This window comes from Solea solea, chromosome 3 (assembly GCF_958295425.1).
Source record: "Solea solea chromosome 3, fSolSol10.1, whole genome shotgun sequence".
Taxonomy (NCBI): Eukaryota; Metazoa; Chordata; class Actinopteri; order Pleuronectiformes; family Soleidae; genus Solea; species Solea solea.
In genome coordinates, this window is record NC_081136.1 from 7,255,563 (window position 1) to 7,275,225 (window position 19,663).

General features: G+C 41.5%; 1 protein-coding gene across 9 annotated transcripts in view; it reads left to right on the forward strand.

The window, feature by feature from the left end:
• The window catches only part of ablim2 (actin binding LIM protein family, member 2), a 79,672-nt gene that overhangs the window by 6,732 nt on the left and 53,277 nt on the right, over positions 1–19,663 (forward strand). For 3 of the 9 annotated variants that reach the window (XR_009239852.1, XR_009239851.1, XR_009239855.1), the window contains exon 1: positions 9,410–9,651. The exons of 1 other annotated variant lie outside the window; for it this stretch is intronic. Coding sequence is in view for 1 of the 8 variants with exons in the window: in XM_058623619.1 (XP_058479602.1) it covers positions 9,636–9,651 (16 nt within the window). In the remaining 7 variants the exon portion in view is untranslated. Of the gene's footprint in view, positions 1–9,406; positions 9,652–19,663 lie in introns of those variants that run through there. 5 more of the 9 variants (XR_009239850.1, XM_058623619.1, XR_009239854.1 and 2 more) reach the window with 4 other exon arrangements.

Genomic DNA, 19,663 nt, shown 5'->3' on the forward strand with positions numbered 1-19,663 from the left:
ATTTCCCCACAGCCCGCTGTTTTACATGGGTCTTTGATGAAGGCAGGAACGGCATGTTGTTTGTCCAATGTGACGCAACGAACACAGAAAAGTTCACTGATATATAGTTTTCTTTTAGTTAAGAATTCATTAGCATTAAATCTTTACTCACACAGAGGCAACATAATATCTGGCTTGTTTAACTTTAAAGGTTTTATCAGAAAATGACCTTTATTTACTGCATTTTTAACGCGATCTAGTCCTCGGTGCATGCAGCCGAATCTTGGAATTGAATGTTTCCTATTACATCGTAACCTTAATATGTGGATTGCTTGTAAGTCACTGTGGATAAAAGCGTCTGTCAAATGGCTAAATATAATATCTTGTAATTTGACTCCCAATCAGGGTGAAATAAGATATAGTCTTTTTTTTCTTCTAAAAGTCTGGTTTTGGTCAGACTAAAACAATCATTTGTTTCTGTAACGTGATGTAAACGTAGGGCTGCAGCGGTTATAGCGTTTTTTCTGTGATTTTTCAGCTTCTAAATAGATAGCAAATAAATCACAAACACTGACTCATTTTGGTTTGTGTACAAAAACCAGACGTTTGAGAACATCATCATGATGAACATTTTCTGGTATTTTACGGAGCAACGACCACTTGAATAATCGAGAAAAATGAACGACTGATTAATCAATTATGAAAGTTAATCGTTAGTTGCAGCCCGAATACTGACTGATCTTCTAGTGCAGTGATTTGCTGTTGTGTTTCCCCCCGTAGAAAGTTTGGGGAAACACTGCTCTGGTGGGAGTGGGGTCATCATGACAGTAGCCGTGATCTAAAAATGTTTTTAACAACCTGAGAGTCAGACTCAACAGCTGTTTTACCGACTGCATCGTTACGACCTGCTTAGCTTACCAACGGGGAAGCAGAGATGGAACTTCCTGCATTATTAAAGTGAATGACAGTTTGAGAGTTTCACAGAAATGTGACATCTCATGCTGCCCTGCCGTAAATTACTTTCCCCTCCGAACATGTCGGGTCCTACTTTATATCGTACAAGTGTGAAGAGTCCCGCGTGTTGAACACGGCGCGATGGCAGCCGCAGAGGTCAGTCGTGCGGTTCAGCGGGAGCCGTGCGGCACGCGGCTGCGTTAGAGGCGGAGCTAAAGCAGCCGTAGAATGCCGATTTAAATGAAACACACAGAAAATGTATTGTTTTGTTAAATGCTCACTCTCCCACACCAAATTCCATACAGAAAATCAGTGTTTTTAGCTCACCGGGACACAGGAGTTGCTGGTCTACTGCGGCCTCATTTGTTCAGTTTGCATCTCATAGATGAACCAAAATGAAGTTTTTCAATCGTCTTAGTAACTTTTTAAACTTTTTTTTTAAACTAATCGATGCAGCAGTGGATCACCAACTCCTGTGTGCCTTGATGTAAAATCGTCAATTTTCTTTATGGGGTTTGGTGTGGGGAGTAAAGCAACACAAACTTCCAGTTTCCTGTTACTGCTTCATAGTAACTGTCGCTACAGTGATATGTGTAGGGTGTGTTTGAAGGAACACAGCGTATGTTTTTCTCTCTGTGTCGGTGAAATGCATCATGGGAAGGTATGGGAAGCTACCGCTGTGAGAGCCAACTGTGCACTTTAAACCGCGGGTCACATTACTGCGATGTGCTGAGACGCAGAGATCAATGAGCTTCAGTGAATTATTCATCGGTTCACTTTCTCCTGAGTGTGCGTGCGTGTGTGTGTGTGTGTGTGTGTGTGTTCTTGTGCTGTGATTGATCGTCATAGAGACAGAATTAATATGTGTGTGTCCGCATTCACTAATCTCCCTTTCCTTTCTTTTTTCCCCCCACTACTCGTCTCTAATTTCCGTCTGCAGTTCCCCACTGAATGAACCAATTAGGCTGATGAGTTCTTACTAAATCACTGCAGTTTTTTTATTGAGATGTTTTTAAAGTCGGACCGTAAATGTGGGTCAGACTCATGATTTTTTATCTGTCGTGTTAATTCCCCGCTCAACAGCAGAGGGGAAAATGTAGCGAAGGCAGATTTTTCTTCACGTCGACGATGACGAGTTGTGCCAGCACATTCTGTCCTTGAATTGGTCCTGGAAAGTCCTTGAATTGGATGTTTGATGTCAACAAAAGGTTAAAACCTGTGCTTTTCCTGCTCATTAATCATTTACATAAAAAAATGCCAATTATTTTCCCCCTCTAATTCCACTGAAAACAGCGTGAGACTTTTGTTTTTTAAGACATTTACAGGGAGAATGACTGCGGTGCCACATTAAAAGACCGGCAGCATGAAGAGAGATTAAACAAGTAAAACAACCAGGAATCCTCGCCCCCCCAAAATTTACGTTTGCACACAACTACTCGTTTACTCTTTTCACATGGAACACATTTTCTCCCAGATTACGTTTTCCCGTCTCTGTGACACATCACCAGCGATGATTGTCACCAGGGGTTGGCGGTTGGAGGAGGAGGCGTGTGACAAAAGCGTAGCGTCCGCCAAGCAGCAGACCACAGGTTTTTTTTTTAAGACCCACTATTGGAAGATTTGTTGCAGATTGTTCTCCATCGGGACATTTTGCTGTGTCCTTTTAATGGACGGAGAATGTTGTGATGCGAGGAGGAAAAAATGCTTTTTAAACGCGCCCTTTTTTAAAACCACATGAAAAGAGTTCACGGGCACCAGTGTTTTTAATCAGTCCACCAATCAAGTTTAATAAGTCTGGCTGATATTTACAAATCAGAAAAGCCCTTTTAGCAGAGAAAAAAGTATGAGATACTTCTTTCAGGAAAGACAGTTTAACTCGTCGTAAGAATCACAACTCCTGTTTTGAAGCCTCAAGGTTTGCGATTTGGCCGGTGCTCGTTTATTTTTCCTCTAAATGGGAACATAATTGGCAAAATTGACAATCTTTTCTAGTAAACCAGATGTAAAACTAGTGATTGAAACCATAAACTCCTCAGGACAATGTTTGCTGATGTTAAAAATTTAGAAAAAAAAGTTAGAAGCAGAAGCTCTTCAAACTGAGTTGTTTTTGCAACCAGCAGAGTCGCCCCCTGGTGGCTATCCAACATAATCTTACTTCCGTGTTGGCTTCGGGCTGCAAACCTGAAGACGCTTATATGTGCTCTATAGGTACAAAAGGTCAAAGGTCATTCCAGGTCACAGCAGGTTGTGGAGAACTAGTTTGAGTCCAGAGATGACCCTCCATCCCTCCCTCTGCCCGTTGCCACCGGTTACAGCCTCATTTATCATCCCCGCCTTCCCTTAAGGGGAAATCTAAAGCTGGCGGTGAGTGAGGAAGTGTGTGTGTGTGTGTGTGTGCGTCCACCAAACCGCAGCTTACATCACTGCAGAGTTTGATTTGCGGTCTCTGCTGCACTCGGTATTTCATGTCTTGGTGGGAGTGGACGTTCAAGAGCAGAACTCAGTAAACAATGATGCTTTTCTGCCTCCGCCTCATGTGGAACCCACACATCCACCCGACACAGCCACGTATGAGTAACCTGGAGAATGGAGATTAAACAAAAAACAAAAGTACTTTGACGGATCGACCGCACGAGTTATGTCTCTTGGCGATTTCTGCCGCAGCAAATCATGTGTCAGTGGTGTTTCTGACTAAATGTCAAAAATAGCCTGAAATAAACAATGAAGAGTAAAACCCTCCCCTTTGAACCTTGTTACAAAAATGTTTTGGACACATTTATTCATTCATTTTGAAATCCTGAATAGTTTGTGTCCATGCAAGCTTTTGTTTCCTCATGGTTTGTTTACATATAACCAACTGACCCAACTTTTTTCAGGTTGTACTGCTGAAAAAGACCTAAAGTGTCCATCCTCATCCTCATGTAAGGAAGGATCCAAACTGTCTCAGGATTATTTGGACCAAAATGGGAATCCACAGTTTACATCAATCAATCAATCAAGCACTTTTTATACAACTCAAACCATTTCAGCTGACATGTGGCTGGTATTACGTATTAAGAAATAGCAACGGAGACCTCAAAAAGACCTCATGGACCTCAAAAACACTGTAGACTAAAATGCTAATTGTGATCTAAACAGTAGGTAAAAGAGAAATAGTAACAAATAAAAATGGCCAACTAAGGCCTGGATTGGGACACAACTTTTCCGCTGTACAGTCTCGACACGGCATGTAAATCCAGGACACGAAAAGTGACTTAAAACCTTAAAATGAAGGGATCCTTAGGTATGAGATTTAGAATTCTTCTTAAAGGTTCTCCATCTCCACCGTAATGGAATCCTTTAACTCTTTTGAATCTTTAAACTGAACTGATTTTACGATTGGTGCTGGGATTTGGAATCGGGGTCGATGGTGTATTTCAGAGACACACACACACACACACACTCATGTACGCTCATACATACTAATGAAAGAGAGCGACAGAGAGAGAGAGAGGCCTACCTCCTCATTTTCTGTGATCCCTCTGTGAAGTTCTGCTGCTCAAGCCTCATTCTCTGATCCATTAACCAGGCAGCCAGTATTCCCAGCACAGATTTGGTCACCAGGGCCTCAGAAGTCACGGCTCTTTAATGAAATCCTGGTTCACTTCTCTACTTCAGGCTAAAATCATCACGTATTAACCTGCTATGCAATGATCCACCGAGTTCCAGGGTTTGAGTTTGAACATTTGCAGACCTGTGTGTTCGCCCTCGGCGCCACACATGACGAAGCTGTTGCTCGAAGGCTGCCGAGCGAAAGCCCCGGATTGTCATTGATCGCAGTCGGAGGAGGAGAAGCAGCTGAGTCATTGTTTTCAGCAGGATTGATGCCTGGATTCATACGACAACAGCCTAAAGTGGGCCTTTCCTTATCGTAGTCAAAAGTCATAAATGTTCGTCATGTTGCCTCAAATCATGTTTCGGCTTTGGTTCGTTGTCTGGGTTTGTTGTAGACGCTCTGCTGCTGCTCTGGTGTGGGATGATTTGCAATGCAGATCACACACACACACACACACACACACACACACACACACACCCGTACGAGAGAGAGAGAGAGAAAGAGAGAAGAGACCGATGTGCCTCCAGCTGAGTCACATGACAAAGTCCACCATTCACCCTGAAGCTTCCTACTATTTTACTGAAGCCTTTTCCTTCACCTAATGTTCCGGTGATGATCAGTCACAGCTTCAGATGACAGGGAGGGACAGAAGGGACAGAAGGGACAGAAGAGCAGAGGAAGTGTGTGACGGGAGCGAATTGTCGCCGATGAAATGAGGCCACGTTACAGAGGTCCGTCCCACCGGCATGTCTCCCCTCGACAATCAGCTCAGTCTTTACTTCTCTTCTCTGGAACGTCCTGTCTGTTATTTTTGGTCATTTTTTTGAATGGGCTCCTGCTGGGTTTGGCCCGGCCTGGCCTGGCCTGGCCTGGTCTGGTCTGGCACAGCACAGATGCTCATTCACCTGCAGTTCCGGCTGGAACTGTCCTCTTTTCTTTTTCTTTTTTTTGAAAACACATGAAACAGAATGTAGATGTTGCCATATTTCACTGGATGAAAGAATCCACTGATCTGAAGTTGGCACAACAATATTAATAATATAATACATTCTCTGTGAAGGTGTTAACACTGCACTGAAAAACCACAAATTCCAACTTTATGATGCCGCTTAAGGAGAGTTGATGGAATTTCAACGTGGTTAGGATTCATTCTCTGGGAGCCATGAATATTTGTGTCAGACTTCAGGCCAAAAACAACAATTACACTTGACTGAATCACTGCTTCTGAGAAAGTGGGACCTCCCAACAGTGTCAGGGATAAATGCTCAGTGAACGAACGTGAGAAATGTTATGTAGAATAGTAACTATTGTGAAATAGTTAAAAAGATCCAGCAAAGACAAACTACATCCCATTCATGGCCTTTAGAAACTAGTCTTTCTGCTGTACTTTAATGGAGTATATTTCTTTTTAAATCAGTTATTAATCGAGTACTGAATTAATCATCAACTATATGATAATCAAGTACAGGGTTTCAGTGTTTTTTCTCAGATTTTTCAGCTTCTTAAATGTGAATATGTTCTGTTTTTTTGCTCCATAGAACAAAGAAAGCATTAAAACTGAATCCTTTTGGTTTGTGGACAAAACAAGACATTTGAGAAACATCATTTTCAGGTTTTAATCAATATTTCTGTTTCTGTTTCTGCCTTATCTCACCCCCTGCCTATTGACTATTTGCACACTTTTGTCCCATTTCTTTTTTTTAATAATAATCCAGCCCCATCTCGTCTCTGGTAATCTGTCAGACAGAGATGCAGAGAGATGTTTTACCGTCGGTGTTTGCAGAAGTTACCAAAAGTATTTGGCAACGAGTTGTAGAATTTCGCGGCGGCTGTGTGTGTGTCAGAGGGACACAGCAGTGCTCTGCTTATTCATTTTAGAGGTCATGTTGAATCCCTCAGGAATCCCTTAACTACTAAGAAATTAAACAATGCAAAAGATGTCAAACGACGTAGGAAGCTTTAATCCCTAACATTATCCCTCGGCGGCAACTGACTGTAAAGTTATGGAGCTAGTTTATAGTTTAGCGGAAGTTTCAAGAGACACTTTGTGCCTCTTGGTCCTCCAGGTAAGACTCCTAGCATTCCTTATCTTTTCTTCCCAATTCTGAATGACATTTAGGCTGATTAAGCCTAATCAGCTGATTTGTAGTTGCAGAATAGTCTCTGTCAGGTCTTCTGGCTCTGAAAGTTTGGCCCAGTGCCTAATGAGTGCCTGCTTACTTCACCACTGTGGAAGTGTCCATTGTTTTACTGGGGCCCAGGTCGTGGAGAGGGTCCAACGCTTTCATCGTTACCCTAAGGTGACCCACCGGCATCTGAATGAAGAATGACCTCATTGTTTCGCCCCCCCCCCACACACACACACACACCCCCCCCCCGCTCTGTACATACTTTGTGCAGACACATCATGCGGCCATTTACCCGACCCTCAAATTGACAGCGGCGAGTTCCTAATGGTTTGTTAGTCAAGTCACGCAACATTGCAGATCATGTAAAGGGGGCTATTGAGTCGTCGCTATGGCTCATTTGAAAATTCGCTAAAGAAAACAGACACAAAAAATGAACAGGGCTGTGTTTTCGTGATAGTTATTGATGTCCAGCTTCTTCCTGTACTGTAGTTTACATCCTGTTGTGTTCTTACTCCTGGGGATAAACAGCTGCTGTGTTTACAGGAACTGCCTGGATATTGATTAGATACCAGCTCAATATTGAGAGTCACCTTGAACCTCAGATATGAGGAGAAACTAGAATCGTGCAATTTGTTGATTGTTGAAGATTGTGATCGTGTGTTGCTGTTCATTCTTGCTTTCAAAAATGCAACGGTCGAGCAGTGACGAGTGTTTCCAAGTGGACTAACCGCATCAACCAGTTCCTTATGTAAACATCTGCATTATCTGAGATCATTTTCAACTTCACCTTCACTTTAAACTCATAACAGATACAAAACAAAAAACATCTATATCATCTGTGAGCTTTTTAATCATCTCTTATCATTGGTGCCTCCTCTGATATGGTTTAAAAAGCATATTATAGCAGAGAAAGTAATCATTCATGCTCTGTAAATGGTTCGGTCCTCTGCACCAATGTTCACGGAGAAAATCAGCTACTTTAAGCCTGTCGGACAAAAAAGTCGCTGGTCTTCTGCTGCCTTGTTTGGTAAATTTCTGTTAAAATGGTAGAAGAAAGGAGATGAAAGGATTTCAAATGCCGAAGTCACATTATAACACAGTATGACTTAACCGATAGAGGCAGCAGTGGATCAGTCGCATCTGTGTGCTGTCATTTAAAATTGCGAATTTTCTCTATTGGAAAATTGGCAAATGAAAATCAATTAGCAAATTGCAAATATGCACATTTAAAGTTAACATACATAGATAGAAACCTGAATAACTTCCTCGCATTAGTGTAAAGTAGTTAATATTTTGATGGTCATGCGGGAATGCGCCACAACACAAAACCTTTTTGACCGAATTGCGACACATGTCAGAGAAATCTCAATGAGACAGTGACTTTGTCTTGTTTGCACAGTTTATAATACTAAAGGAAAGTTATTTTTGCCCCTGAGTGTGAGATGTATTGGCACATAATTATTCACATATAAGCCTCTCATTATCCCCAGCGCCTTTTCAGAAGGTCACGGCTGAAAGGTGAGCTTCACAAGTTTGGCTGTGGTCTCAGAATTTGAGCTGTAGGTTTTATCTATGGCAGCCATATGCAAAGCCACACACACACACACACACACACACACACACACACACTGTCAAGTGGTAGCTTATTTTCTGAGGCTACAGTCATTTACGAGCGTATTTGCTAACCCTACTGATGAATCAATATTTGTTTTTCCTTTTATCTTGTAAACATAGCTGGCTCTTTTGTGCACAAACAAGATGCTTCCCTAGAATTCCACTTTGGATTTTGGTTAAAAATGTTATCATAATAGTGAATGAAAAATGTGTGGTTGTTTTTTGGTAACAGTGAATCACTCCAATGCATCCCTCATGAAGGGGTGAACATTTGTTTGACCACCTGGATTTCATACATTCATAAGCTCTGACCACTAAAGAATCCTTTACACCAGGAATTAGAGCTGAATGATTTTTGGGAAAAGCAATATTGTAATATTGTGATTGCAGCTCATTTTGTAATCCTAATGTAATTTAAGCCAAGTCAAATACTTTTGAAACATGACAACATGGAAATATTACTCACTATATTTACAGTATATATAATTATAGACATTTTTGTTCTCTCACATTTCCATTTCAAAACAATCGACCTTACCAGAAATGTGTCGATGACCTTTTAGCACAAAAACACCAGATGTTTGTGTGTGTTTTTGCCTTTTTTTGGTCCAGTTTGAAAAGACGCTAATGACTGTTTACTTCCAAGTGCAAACACTGGAAGTAACTTGTGTAATATTTAAAAGGTTTTTGAGTAGATGGACTTCCTTCCTAGAGGAATGTTGTCTTGCTCAAATCTCAGTCTCCCCTTACCCCTAGAGTGCAGAATCACAAGAATGTTAACGCGAAATACTACAAATACCGGCTCATGCAGCTTTATTTTGTCTAAATTGCCTCAGAGGGTGCAGTATTTGCCACGTTTATTCACATTAATAGGATTGAAATTGAGAATATTTGTCAGTGAAGTGGTGCCGTAAAATATCAATTCCCACTCACCCTGAAGAGTTTAGAGTCGTGCATGTTTTTTAAGCACATTGGACGTATTCTGTGTGGACAGGGAGGAGCGGGACACACCCAGCGACTGATTACCAGGAGGAGGTGTCGTTCTCTTTGAGCTGCACATGCTTCTATTTATAACAGATAGCTGCAATAACTCAGAGAGGTAGGAGAGAGAGAGAGAGAGAGAGAAAGAGAGACATAGGGAGTCATATGACCCACAGCTCATTCCAGAGATAGTGACAGACAGAGCACTCACTCCGTGCTCCCAGCTAATATTACACCAGAGCTGCAGAGCGTGCGGAGGATGTGTCGCAACACCGTCGCAGGACTCTGAAAAAAAAAAAGATTTGTTTTGGATATCGCCAATAAGTATTATCATCAAAGGACGTGACAATAAATCACATCTGGGCTTAAACGGCTGAGTGACAATGCCAGAGGAAAAAGGTAATAAAGACCCTTTTTATCTTCCTGTATGTGCTGTGTTCACCTGCCAGAGGAGGAGGAGTGGCAGCTAATGATTTGTATATTACCCAGCACTAACCTGTCTGTGTCTCACATCCATGAACTACTCATTAAACAGTTAAGGAAATAATAACTCCACAACTTTAAAACATGGAAATCCCTGTAAAACCTGTAAAGGTTGTGTGCATTTACGGGACATTTAACTATGTAAGCGGCAGTCACTCACCTAACAGCTAAACAGGTTTCCTATTATGTAACACCAGTCAGAAGCATATGTAGCACTTTTGGTTTGAATACAGCGTGAATGACGACAACAACAACAAGTCTGTGTGGCAGCAGCAATGCTGAGTGCTGAATGCTCATGCTGCAGGTTGGTGTGCGTCCTGCCTGCAACATGCCTGGCAACAACACTGTTGTCTTGGTCTCCTGCCTGAATCTCTCACGCCGGGAGCTCAGCCACTTGGTCTGCTTGCAAAAGGGTCAGGGCCAGTTACTAAGCAAAAATCGCTGTGATGTTGTTGTAGGGATTTACACAGTGTCTTCAGTATTTCATCAGGACATTATATAGTCATTTTTGGACTCAGTGATTGTCTATTTTCTTGTATTTCTTTACATTTTTTTAAGTGAGAGTGAAAAAACTAAAGTAAGAGTTGCATCTGTACAACTCACGACTATATAAGTATTATGATAAACACATATGCTAACATAAAAAAAATGAACTCAAACACACATTAGCATTCATAATTCAATTACAACAAATGCTAGCATGGTAGTTGGCTACGTCTTGATTCAGTTTGTCACAAAAGGCATTGTTTTATGGACAAAAGCAGAGACAAATCTGTCTTTTGTGTGCAACAGAAGGACAATGAAGTCGTTCTATTACTAATTTGAAAAGAACATCAATATCATTGATCGTTGCTTCCAGGTGAATTCTGTGGTTGTAGAAAAAAAACAATGTTAACAGGCTAATAATAGGTTAATATGTGTTTTAAAATCACCCCAGAATCATGTTTCTTTACATACCTTTTTTACACAGCCTACCATTTCTTTACTTTCCGAAGCTAACTGTGGCTAGTAGCATGTTGCCTTTTTAACTTGCTAAAGACACTTGCTAATGTTGACAACTTGGTAATAGTTGGAAATGTGTTGTTATTATCTAGGTGTGAGGGTTTTGATGAAAATATGTTACTGTAATAAAAGGTAGTTCTAGTTAGCTACTACTAGCCTACAGCAGCTATAGGGACTTAGCAAAAAAAAGATCAACACATGAGCTTTGTATGGTTGTAGAAAAAAAACCTTAAGAATTGAACATTGGTGATTTACTGTATGGTTGTGGATAAAAACAATGTTAATAGGTGTTTTAAAATCACCCCAGAATCATGTTACTTTACAGTGACTTATCAAAGCTAACTGTGGCTAGTAGCATGTTGAATTTGCAGCTTGCTAAAGTCAAATTAATATTGGCAACTCAGTATTAGTTGGAAACATATTGGTTTTAGTACACAGGTGTGAGGTTATGATGAGAATGATTACTGTAAGAAAAGGTCATTCTAGTTACTACTAGCCTACAGCAGCTAGTAAAAAAAATATAATGTAGTTCAGTATTGTATAAGTAGATTCACTAAATCACAACTTTGCACAGTTGACCTCTACCCTGTTGACTCCAAAAGGGAAGCCCCACTGTTCTTATTTTTCCATGTAAACACACCACAAATATTTCCTCTTCTCCCAAAGTGTCTTGTCCTCAGCCGCCTTTAGTGTTAACACTGTGTTTCCAACAGCAGGGCTGTAACTATTTAAAACAGGGAGGTAAATGCGTTCTTTCATAACAACGTGATGAAACTAGTAAAGTTCCGCGGGATGGAAACACAGGAGACACACCCACCAACACACACACACACACACAGGGCCATGTGCTTCTGCACATAAAGATTTACATAGTTTTGAGCACATTTAAATGGAATGTGGGAGAAACACTGAGTAAACAACCATGTGCACACAGTCATTAACACACACACACACACACACACACACACACACACACGACTGCAGGCTGCATCTCAGTCCCAGCCAAGGACAGTGTATCCTGGGCCTGTGATGTAATACATGGCTGGTTGTCAGCAGTCACAGGGACGCCTGACGTTATTCCAGGCCTGCCAGTAAACAAACCACGTGTGTGTCCATCGGTGTCCACCGGTACCCCCGCTGCCATTTTATAGCCTATTCTCTAAGAATTCAAACAAAGCTGGTGGTGTTCTACGTGTTTCCTATGCTGCCTTTGGTATTCACGCGCATAATTCTTTATTTTTAAGACAAAGGTGCACTTATCGGGGACTATATTTTTAGAAGCATATTCCTCCATGTGGAGTTCTTTGGTGGTTATTTTTGTGGGGGTCAAAATAACCCACATTGTGTGTATTCATGGTAATGAATCCACGTGTCACCCAGGTCAGCAGTATGGCTTATTGAATGTGCTTTTAATAGTTTTAAGACAACAATGGAGCTCTTTTAGCACAGAGGAAGGATGTATTAAGCTCTGAACACATGGAATACTTGGTTATTTTGCCTGGTCTTTTAATGGAGCCGATGACAACAAGCCTTCATCTGTAAAACGGGGACAGAAACATTTCTAGGAAATGAGAAATTTGTCAGAATTAGAAGTTAAAATAAAACATTGCTTTATGAGAGTAATTCCCAAATGTTTTATTCTTGTCACGATTTAATAATTATGGACACAAATATGTGATGGGATGTATTGATATTTACGTAAATACTGTATATAAGATGCAAGATGAGAGTCAGGAATTAATCAATCACTCAAACTTTATTTATATTTACATGTTAAACTTCAATGAAGTTTAAGATGGGAGACGAATGCAAACACAAGCAATCAATATAAAAGACGGGCAATAAATAAAATAAAGATAATAACACTCGGGTAGAAATGAATCCATTGAAATCAACTGTAAAATGTCACTAACATTAATAATGATTTTTGCTAAATCATCAGCTAATTTGGTTGTTTTCTAACTGCTGTGTTTGTGTTGAGCAGGTGGTGTGTGTGTGTGTGTGTGTGTTTGTGGTGGGTTTATCCAAACTAAATCGAATCAATAAGTTAATTAAAAAAACCCACAGAGCAGAGCGATGTTAAAATTAGATTAATTTCTATAAATGACTCAGCACTCTGGCATTTGATTCTCTGTTTACAAGTGGCTACTTCAGCTTTGGAAAGTATTGTTATCTATACAAAGTGCATTAACCTCCTGTGTTTTCTGGTAAAATGCTCACTTTAAGTGTATAATGCAGCTTTGTGTCATTCACGGCCTGTGTGTTTTGAATCCAGCTGCTGTTGCACTGGCTCTTTCTCCCTCAGGTGCCAAACCTGTGTGGCATATGCTGGCGTTTCTGCAACCAGCTCTGCTCAAAAAAGCTGACACAGTGTTTTCTACACAGAGAGAGAGAGAGAGAGAGCTTCTATTCATGAGTCATGCTGTTTCTCTCTGGGTTAAAATAACTAGCCAGCAGCTCCAATCGCTCACTGTCTTCTTTACTCCCGGCTCTTTCCCCTCGCAATCAGCTTTTCCTGCTGCACAGTCATGACATTCACAGATATATCCGCAGTATAACCAAGCACAGACACACACGTGTGCTGGAATGAGCTGAGCTATGCTACAGTTCTCAGTTTTGCTGCATCACCGTGTCCGTGCTCCAGTCACTCGATCCCCGTTATGACACAGCACTTTTTACCTGTTCCGCTCATCATTAATGATTATCTGTTTCCAAAAATGACTTTGTCCCCAGGCTCAGTCTGTGTTAATCTGTGTTTCCCTCTTGTCCTGGTTTCCGAAATAGTACATAGCCACCATTAACACATTAAAAATGTTCGGATAACTGATTTATTCATGTAATTTCAAGCCAAACAAACAATAAGACCATATATTGGAAGATTCCTCAAATGCTCTGATTTCAAGGTATAGTGTCAAACTTTGCGTTGATGCCTCTCAACACTGCCAACTCATTCATTTAGACTAAAAACAGTATATTGACGGCGTATAAATTGTGAAATTTCAGTTACTATGAATGAAAAAGTCAGATTTTGCCATATTTCCCATTCCCAAAATGATCCTTAAGTTCCCTACAAGGATTGGTCGTATGAATCGGGCTCACCTACTTGTTACTTGGCTTTGCATTAGATTAAGTCTGGCTCACAGTTTGCCTTCCAATTCAACCTATAGGTGTTGAATTTTGTGTCGAGGTCAGGGATCTGTGCATGTCAGTCAAGTATTGTGTGAGTGTCGATTTTGAAACTAGGACACTCATTCGCTCCTATTGCCAAAAATGTCTCGTGATGTCTCAATAATCCAGTGTATACGTCAGTGATACTTAATCCTGCTTTTTGTGCTGTTTGAACTCTCTGTGTTTTCATTTTCAAGAAGCAACAACATGGAGAGAGGTGTTCCAGTGCAGGCTCTTCCAGTAACTCATGGGATTGTATCTGTTAGTAATGATTGTCGTGGTTGAAATATTCACAGACTCATCTTTCAAAGGAATTTCATGAAGACCATATTCATGAGACCGCGCCATATTTGCCATTTTTGGAGATTTATGGCTGATTTGATAATGTTGTGGTTACCGTTGTATTGCTATTATAAGAAATAGTATTCCAGTAGTATTCATGTTTTCAGTATCAAAACATGCCTAATAAATTGTAATTTATGCTTTAAACTTCTCTGTTTATATGACATTCCCTTATCTTAAAAAAGGGCTGAGCCAACAAGGCCGCACTGGTGTCATTTGCCAGGGAGGTCGGAGGTCAGCTTTCTGTAGTGCTTGACCTCAGGTCGAGGATCAAATGCTGCCGCGGTCAGGTTGCAGGTGTGACTGCACAGGTGGACTTTCAGGCCCTTGCATGAAAAATATATAATATCTGCCCCGTGTATTTATAATCATACCAAGATAAGATCGTTCTTCAGAGCTACTCGTTGTTTTTCTGCTCCTGTTTTTACTGTAGCAGTGGTTGTCAGTCGACTTGGCCTACAGGCTGACTTCATGTCTTTTTCTTGGCTTCTAACTAGAGTGAGATAATGGAGTGGGTTTTCTGTTTGGACGGTGGACAGGAAACTCCCCGGCAGTGAAGTAATGGTCATGTACAGTAGAAGGTAATGAAAGGCGAGCCAGGTTTCAGCAGGTTCTTAGAAACTCTCCTTGCGGTAAATCTAATCAGTCGATAGTGTTCAAAAGCTTGAACAAGTCTGTTGAATGTCTTGATGTGTTTTGCACGTATACTTTGGGCAAGCTCAGATTCCATTTGCAACTTTATAAAACAATCCATGACCTTATTGAAACTTGATGGAAGGTTGAAGGATGTTAAATCCCATTTCTTGTGATAGTAGTGGGTAGAATCAATAATTTTACAACTACAAAATTGTTTGTCCCCTTCGTCTTAGGGGCATAAAGCATGCGTTGCTTCTGTATCTTGATGGTAGATATACTGGGTAGGACCATGTACTTCAAACCCTGTGAACCTGTACGGCTTGGTTAGACCTGCTAGAGGCTAAAGTCCCAGTACCGTAGTTATGTAGGATCCACAGACAAGCCTTCCCACCAACAAAGTACCATCACAAAGGAGATAAGTTTTAACTGTACACTGATTCAGTGTAGCATGTGTCCCTCAGGAATAGTACCCGGTACCTGTTGTTGTTTTTGTACCTGCTCTGGCGAGGTTCCCAAGCAAGCTGAGCCGATACTGACTGCCCAAGACTGTCGGCCACCGATTGGGCAGAGATTGTCCTCACTAGAAGGGTCATGAGTGCGACACCACAATCAAACCAGCCATTTTTAAAAAAAACGAGAAAGTCTATCGAAGATGCCAAGAGTTCTGTCTTCTGGTACTTATTTTGATCTTGGTTTCTGACACGAGAGCTTATGATCCATGTGACAACTTGGCTTATTGTGATGCTAGCCTTAGCCGTTTTTATTGTGCTAGTCTTGGTGTTCATACGGTTGCTTTTTATTTTGGATGTCTTGCAACACCTATCCAGGGTGTACCCCACCTAACGCCCTATGTCAGCTGAGATTGGCACAGCACCCCCCACGACCCTCATATGGAGGATGAAGCGGTAGAAGATGGATGGATGATGGATGGATGGTATCATTTCCATAGAACTCTTGATGGAGTCCAAGTATTTCCATTATGCCCTGAACGTTTCCATGAAAGTAACACACGCACATAATCTGCATTTCTTTGGCGTATGATGGTGCGTTTATACATATGAGAGTGAAAGTCCCCAAGGTCAACAGCTCGGCGACCACAAAGTACTCCTGCCGTGGTAATATGAGCAGTTTGATTCCCCGCCACCTCTGCAGATGGTTCACACCAGGAATGTTGCAGAGTACCATGGGATCCCCACGAGCTGAGGGAACTCTATTTTTAGCAGGTGCTAGAGCATGACTTCTTGAAAAGGCATTTGAGATAAAGTTGCTTGTGTATCCCTTATCATATATCCAGTGTGTGTACACTATAAGACATTTCATGTTGTTGCAGAAGTCATTTGAAATTTGTTTCTCTTTAAAATTCCTATCCCAGTAGCAGTAGTTTGGCGTTGAGCAAGATTTCAAATATGTACCATCTAAAATATAGTTGTTGACCATGCATAAGATATAGGGCAACTACTTCATGAGGCATCAGAGGCAGATGCTATATATCCACGTTTTGTAGCTTCATGCCCATGTTTGGGCATTTGTGTGGTACATTTGTGCAGGTGGTTAGCCGCAAATGTCCACCAACACTCAGTGTGTGTTCTCAGGGGCTTCCAGTGGTGTGAGTGTGGGCATTACAGACGTGTAGAGTTGAATTGCTCAGATAGCTGCCTGCTTGGGGGCGGCGGCCTCTAGGACAACAGCATCAGTAGTGGCTGTCAACCCGAGAACAGACACCCGAAAGGGTGATTGATGATATGGACAACTGGGCAACTGGAGAGGACAGGACACAGGCTGGAGTAGGAAGGATAGAGGGTGGCTCGGGGGGCGGTGGTAGGTTTTGAACTCTTCATGCTGCTCTGCACGACAGCATGAATTAAGTCACTGTCTGTCCAAATCAGGCACACTGTCTGCAAGTGACCAAATTAGATTTGTGTATCCAGACATAACCAACTTATCTGTACAGGTTGATTTCGTAACAACGTAAGTGTTTGTGGTGCTTCTTTCAAGCACAAATGCAGGAAAAATCGCTCTCGAAACAATCATGCAAGAACAACTCGGTGAAGGCCGAGACTGGTTTTGCGATGTTCTGTTCAATTTGTGTGGAACTTATCAAGGCCAAAGTCACCAATGTCCAAATCATTTCCACTTCTTACATCCTCTATTGGAGTTCCACTGTCATGGCAGACGTCTCTCTAAAGCATGTTGCCTGTGTTGAATGAAGCCTTTTCTTCATATTGTATTTTACTCTTTTCTTTCTCCAGTATCTGAGTATCTTGTGTATTTTGCCAATACTGGACTGATAACAAGTTAGCTCATTTGTAGTCTTTCACCCAGCTCTCTCTTCATCTAGATTAGCACAGAAATGTCAAGGCCATGAGGTCTTCAACCTTTGACCCCTTTAGTGTAAGCCACTTGCTCGAACAGCAATTCACTGGTGCAAACTGCGCCCTTGGGAAACACATTTGTTGCCTGTCATGAAGCCTAACAAGGACACAAGCAGCGGTGATTCATCCATGGTTTATACTGACTCCTCATTATACATTTGAGCAGCTAAATTTATCAACTATAAACAGCAACAACCTCTCACTTCCACCTCCTCCCCCACGTCCCCATTGACAGCATACTGGAGCCTTATCACAGACCACTGGCAGCCTGAATGTCTGGTGCAACTCGCTAGGTTCTACATCTGGCCCTAAAGATCATGTCGTGTCTCCTTCTCATCCCCGCCTTCCGTTTCTATTTGTTGCCTGGAGAGGAAGTAGAGATACTGGATCCCCACCAACAGGTGCAAGGGCACAGCATTGCATGCTGGGTCATATCGGAAGCCAGAGCCCCACCCGGCTCCCCGATGACTACCAATCCCTTCTGCCTTACACCCAGTCTTACTCTTGGATGGTCTGTTACAGATGGTTGCAATCAACCCGGGTCTTAGACCTGTTATTTTACGAGGACTCAAGACTTTCCCCTCCTAAATTCTTGTCTTTATTGGGTAGCATGCCCACAACTGCACTCGACACTGGTAGCTGGTGTAAAACCACACCTCCTACGTACAAAACAATATAGGCACCACACTCCCCAAAATCCCTATTGTTGTTGTAATTCAATTTCGGAGTCAGCACATTTTCAAATCGGAGGTCACATTGTAAGAAAGACATGTGGACTGAATGAAAGCAGCTCTGAGGACTTAAGTGTCATCCAAAGAAAACTCCGCAAGGAATTTCCTCTCTCCACGTTTTCATTATATTTGCTGACCCTATGAATGCTAAGTGTCTCCGTGATGCATTTCCCATTTGGGGATTTTACAGTTGAATCTCTGGAATAAGGGTTTATCATTGTAATGAGATCTAAGTAGCTTTGGGAGGCTGTGTTTGTCTTGGACTCACAGTCGCACACTCTACAATGCTGAGAAATGGCTTTGTACCCCCACTGTGGGTGAGAGGCCCTTGTAAAACTTGCTGAAGAATGTGTTGCTCCTGTGGGTCTCTTTGGTCTGGTGGCTGTTCTTACTCTCCTGTCAAGAATCCCCCAGCAGAGCAGGGCACAAATGGGCCAATACCTTTTTGTGTGGAATGGTAGAAACGGAACTTTCAAAATAAATGATTATACCTCAAACTAGAGATGGAGTAAGTTAGTTTTATAGTTGTATACCCCTGCAAACCACTGTAGCTTGAGTTTACATCCACGTTTGTCTAGATATGTAGTGCAGACATACCACTGTTACTAAAACTAGTTACTGTGGCTTGAGGTATAGCATTCTCCATGCTGAAAATGTGTTTTGTCAAGTCACGGAAACTGTCCAAGTAGACGTTAGTACCACATTTGAGGGAATTCTCTTAAGAGACAATTTGACAGACTCTGTAGCCAAGGTTACCACTGGCACAGAGACATAAAAAGTGACACTGCGTAATCTGCCGCTTAATCTCTTTTCACTCTGTACCCACTGTTAACATCAAGGAGTAAATTCAATTTGGGCTTTGGACAAAGTGTGAGGTGTAAAGGAGAGGCAGAGAAACACAGATAAGATCACCGATGCCATGACTGGCCTCACTGGCTTTTGCCGTTTTCACAATTGAATTTAGTTTCTGTCAGAATAATGGTTGTGTTTTTGACCTTGGAAAGAGATGGGCTTGTTGTTTCCACCTGCCTTTAAGTCTTTGTGCCAAACCACACCAAACATCCAGACATGAGAGCGATGTTGTCTGTCTTCTCTTATTGTTTCCTAGAAATAAGGCAACCACACTTAATTAATAGCTGGTAAATGTGTTTACAACTGTTTTATTGTCTTTATTTACATCAGATAAACCAAATGGAAGAGAACAATTTTAGAATTTAAAGCCTCTTCTTGCTTGATTTGAGTGACATTTCTCATTGTTAAAAGAATAATGCGTATATTTGAATGAATCAATCACCCTCGTAACCATTTGAATAGAATGTTTGGTTTGGCCAGACTGAGCAATAAGTGGCCCAAAACTAATGCATTCTCTTTTGAAATGTTTAATTTTCCTGCATCATAGGCTATACAGAGAAAAAACCTGAGAAACGTTGTGCATTTTAGTTCATCTCAGTCAGCCGATAAAACAGCCACTCATAATCTAGTTAATCCAGGGAACTTGAAAGAAAGACAATTCCCACCAGAAACAAAGTTCTTAGTGAGTTTCCAGAGAGCAGCTCTGCTTGCCTCACTGCTATGATTCCCTCTCTTTCTCTCTCTGCCTCTTTTTTCTAAATCAGTTCATTTGATCAACTCCTCTTTTTTCCAAGCCCAATTATCAGTAACCACGGAGGCACGGTG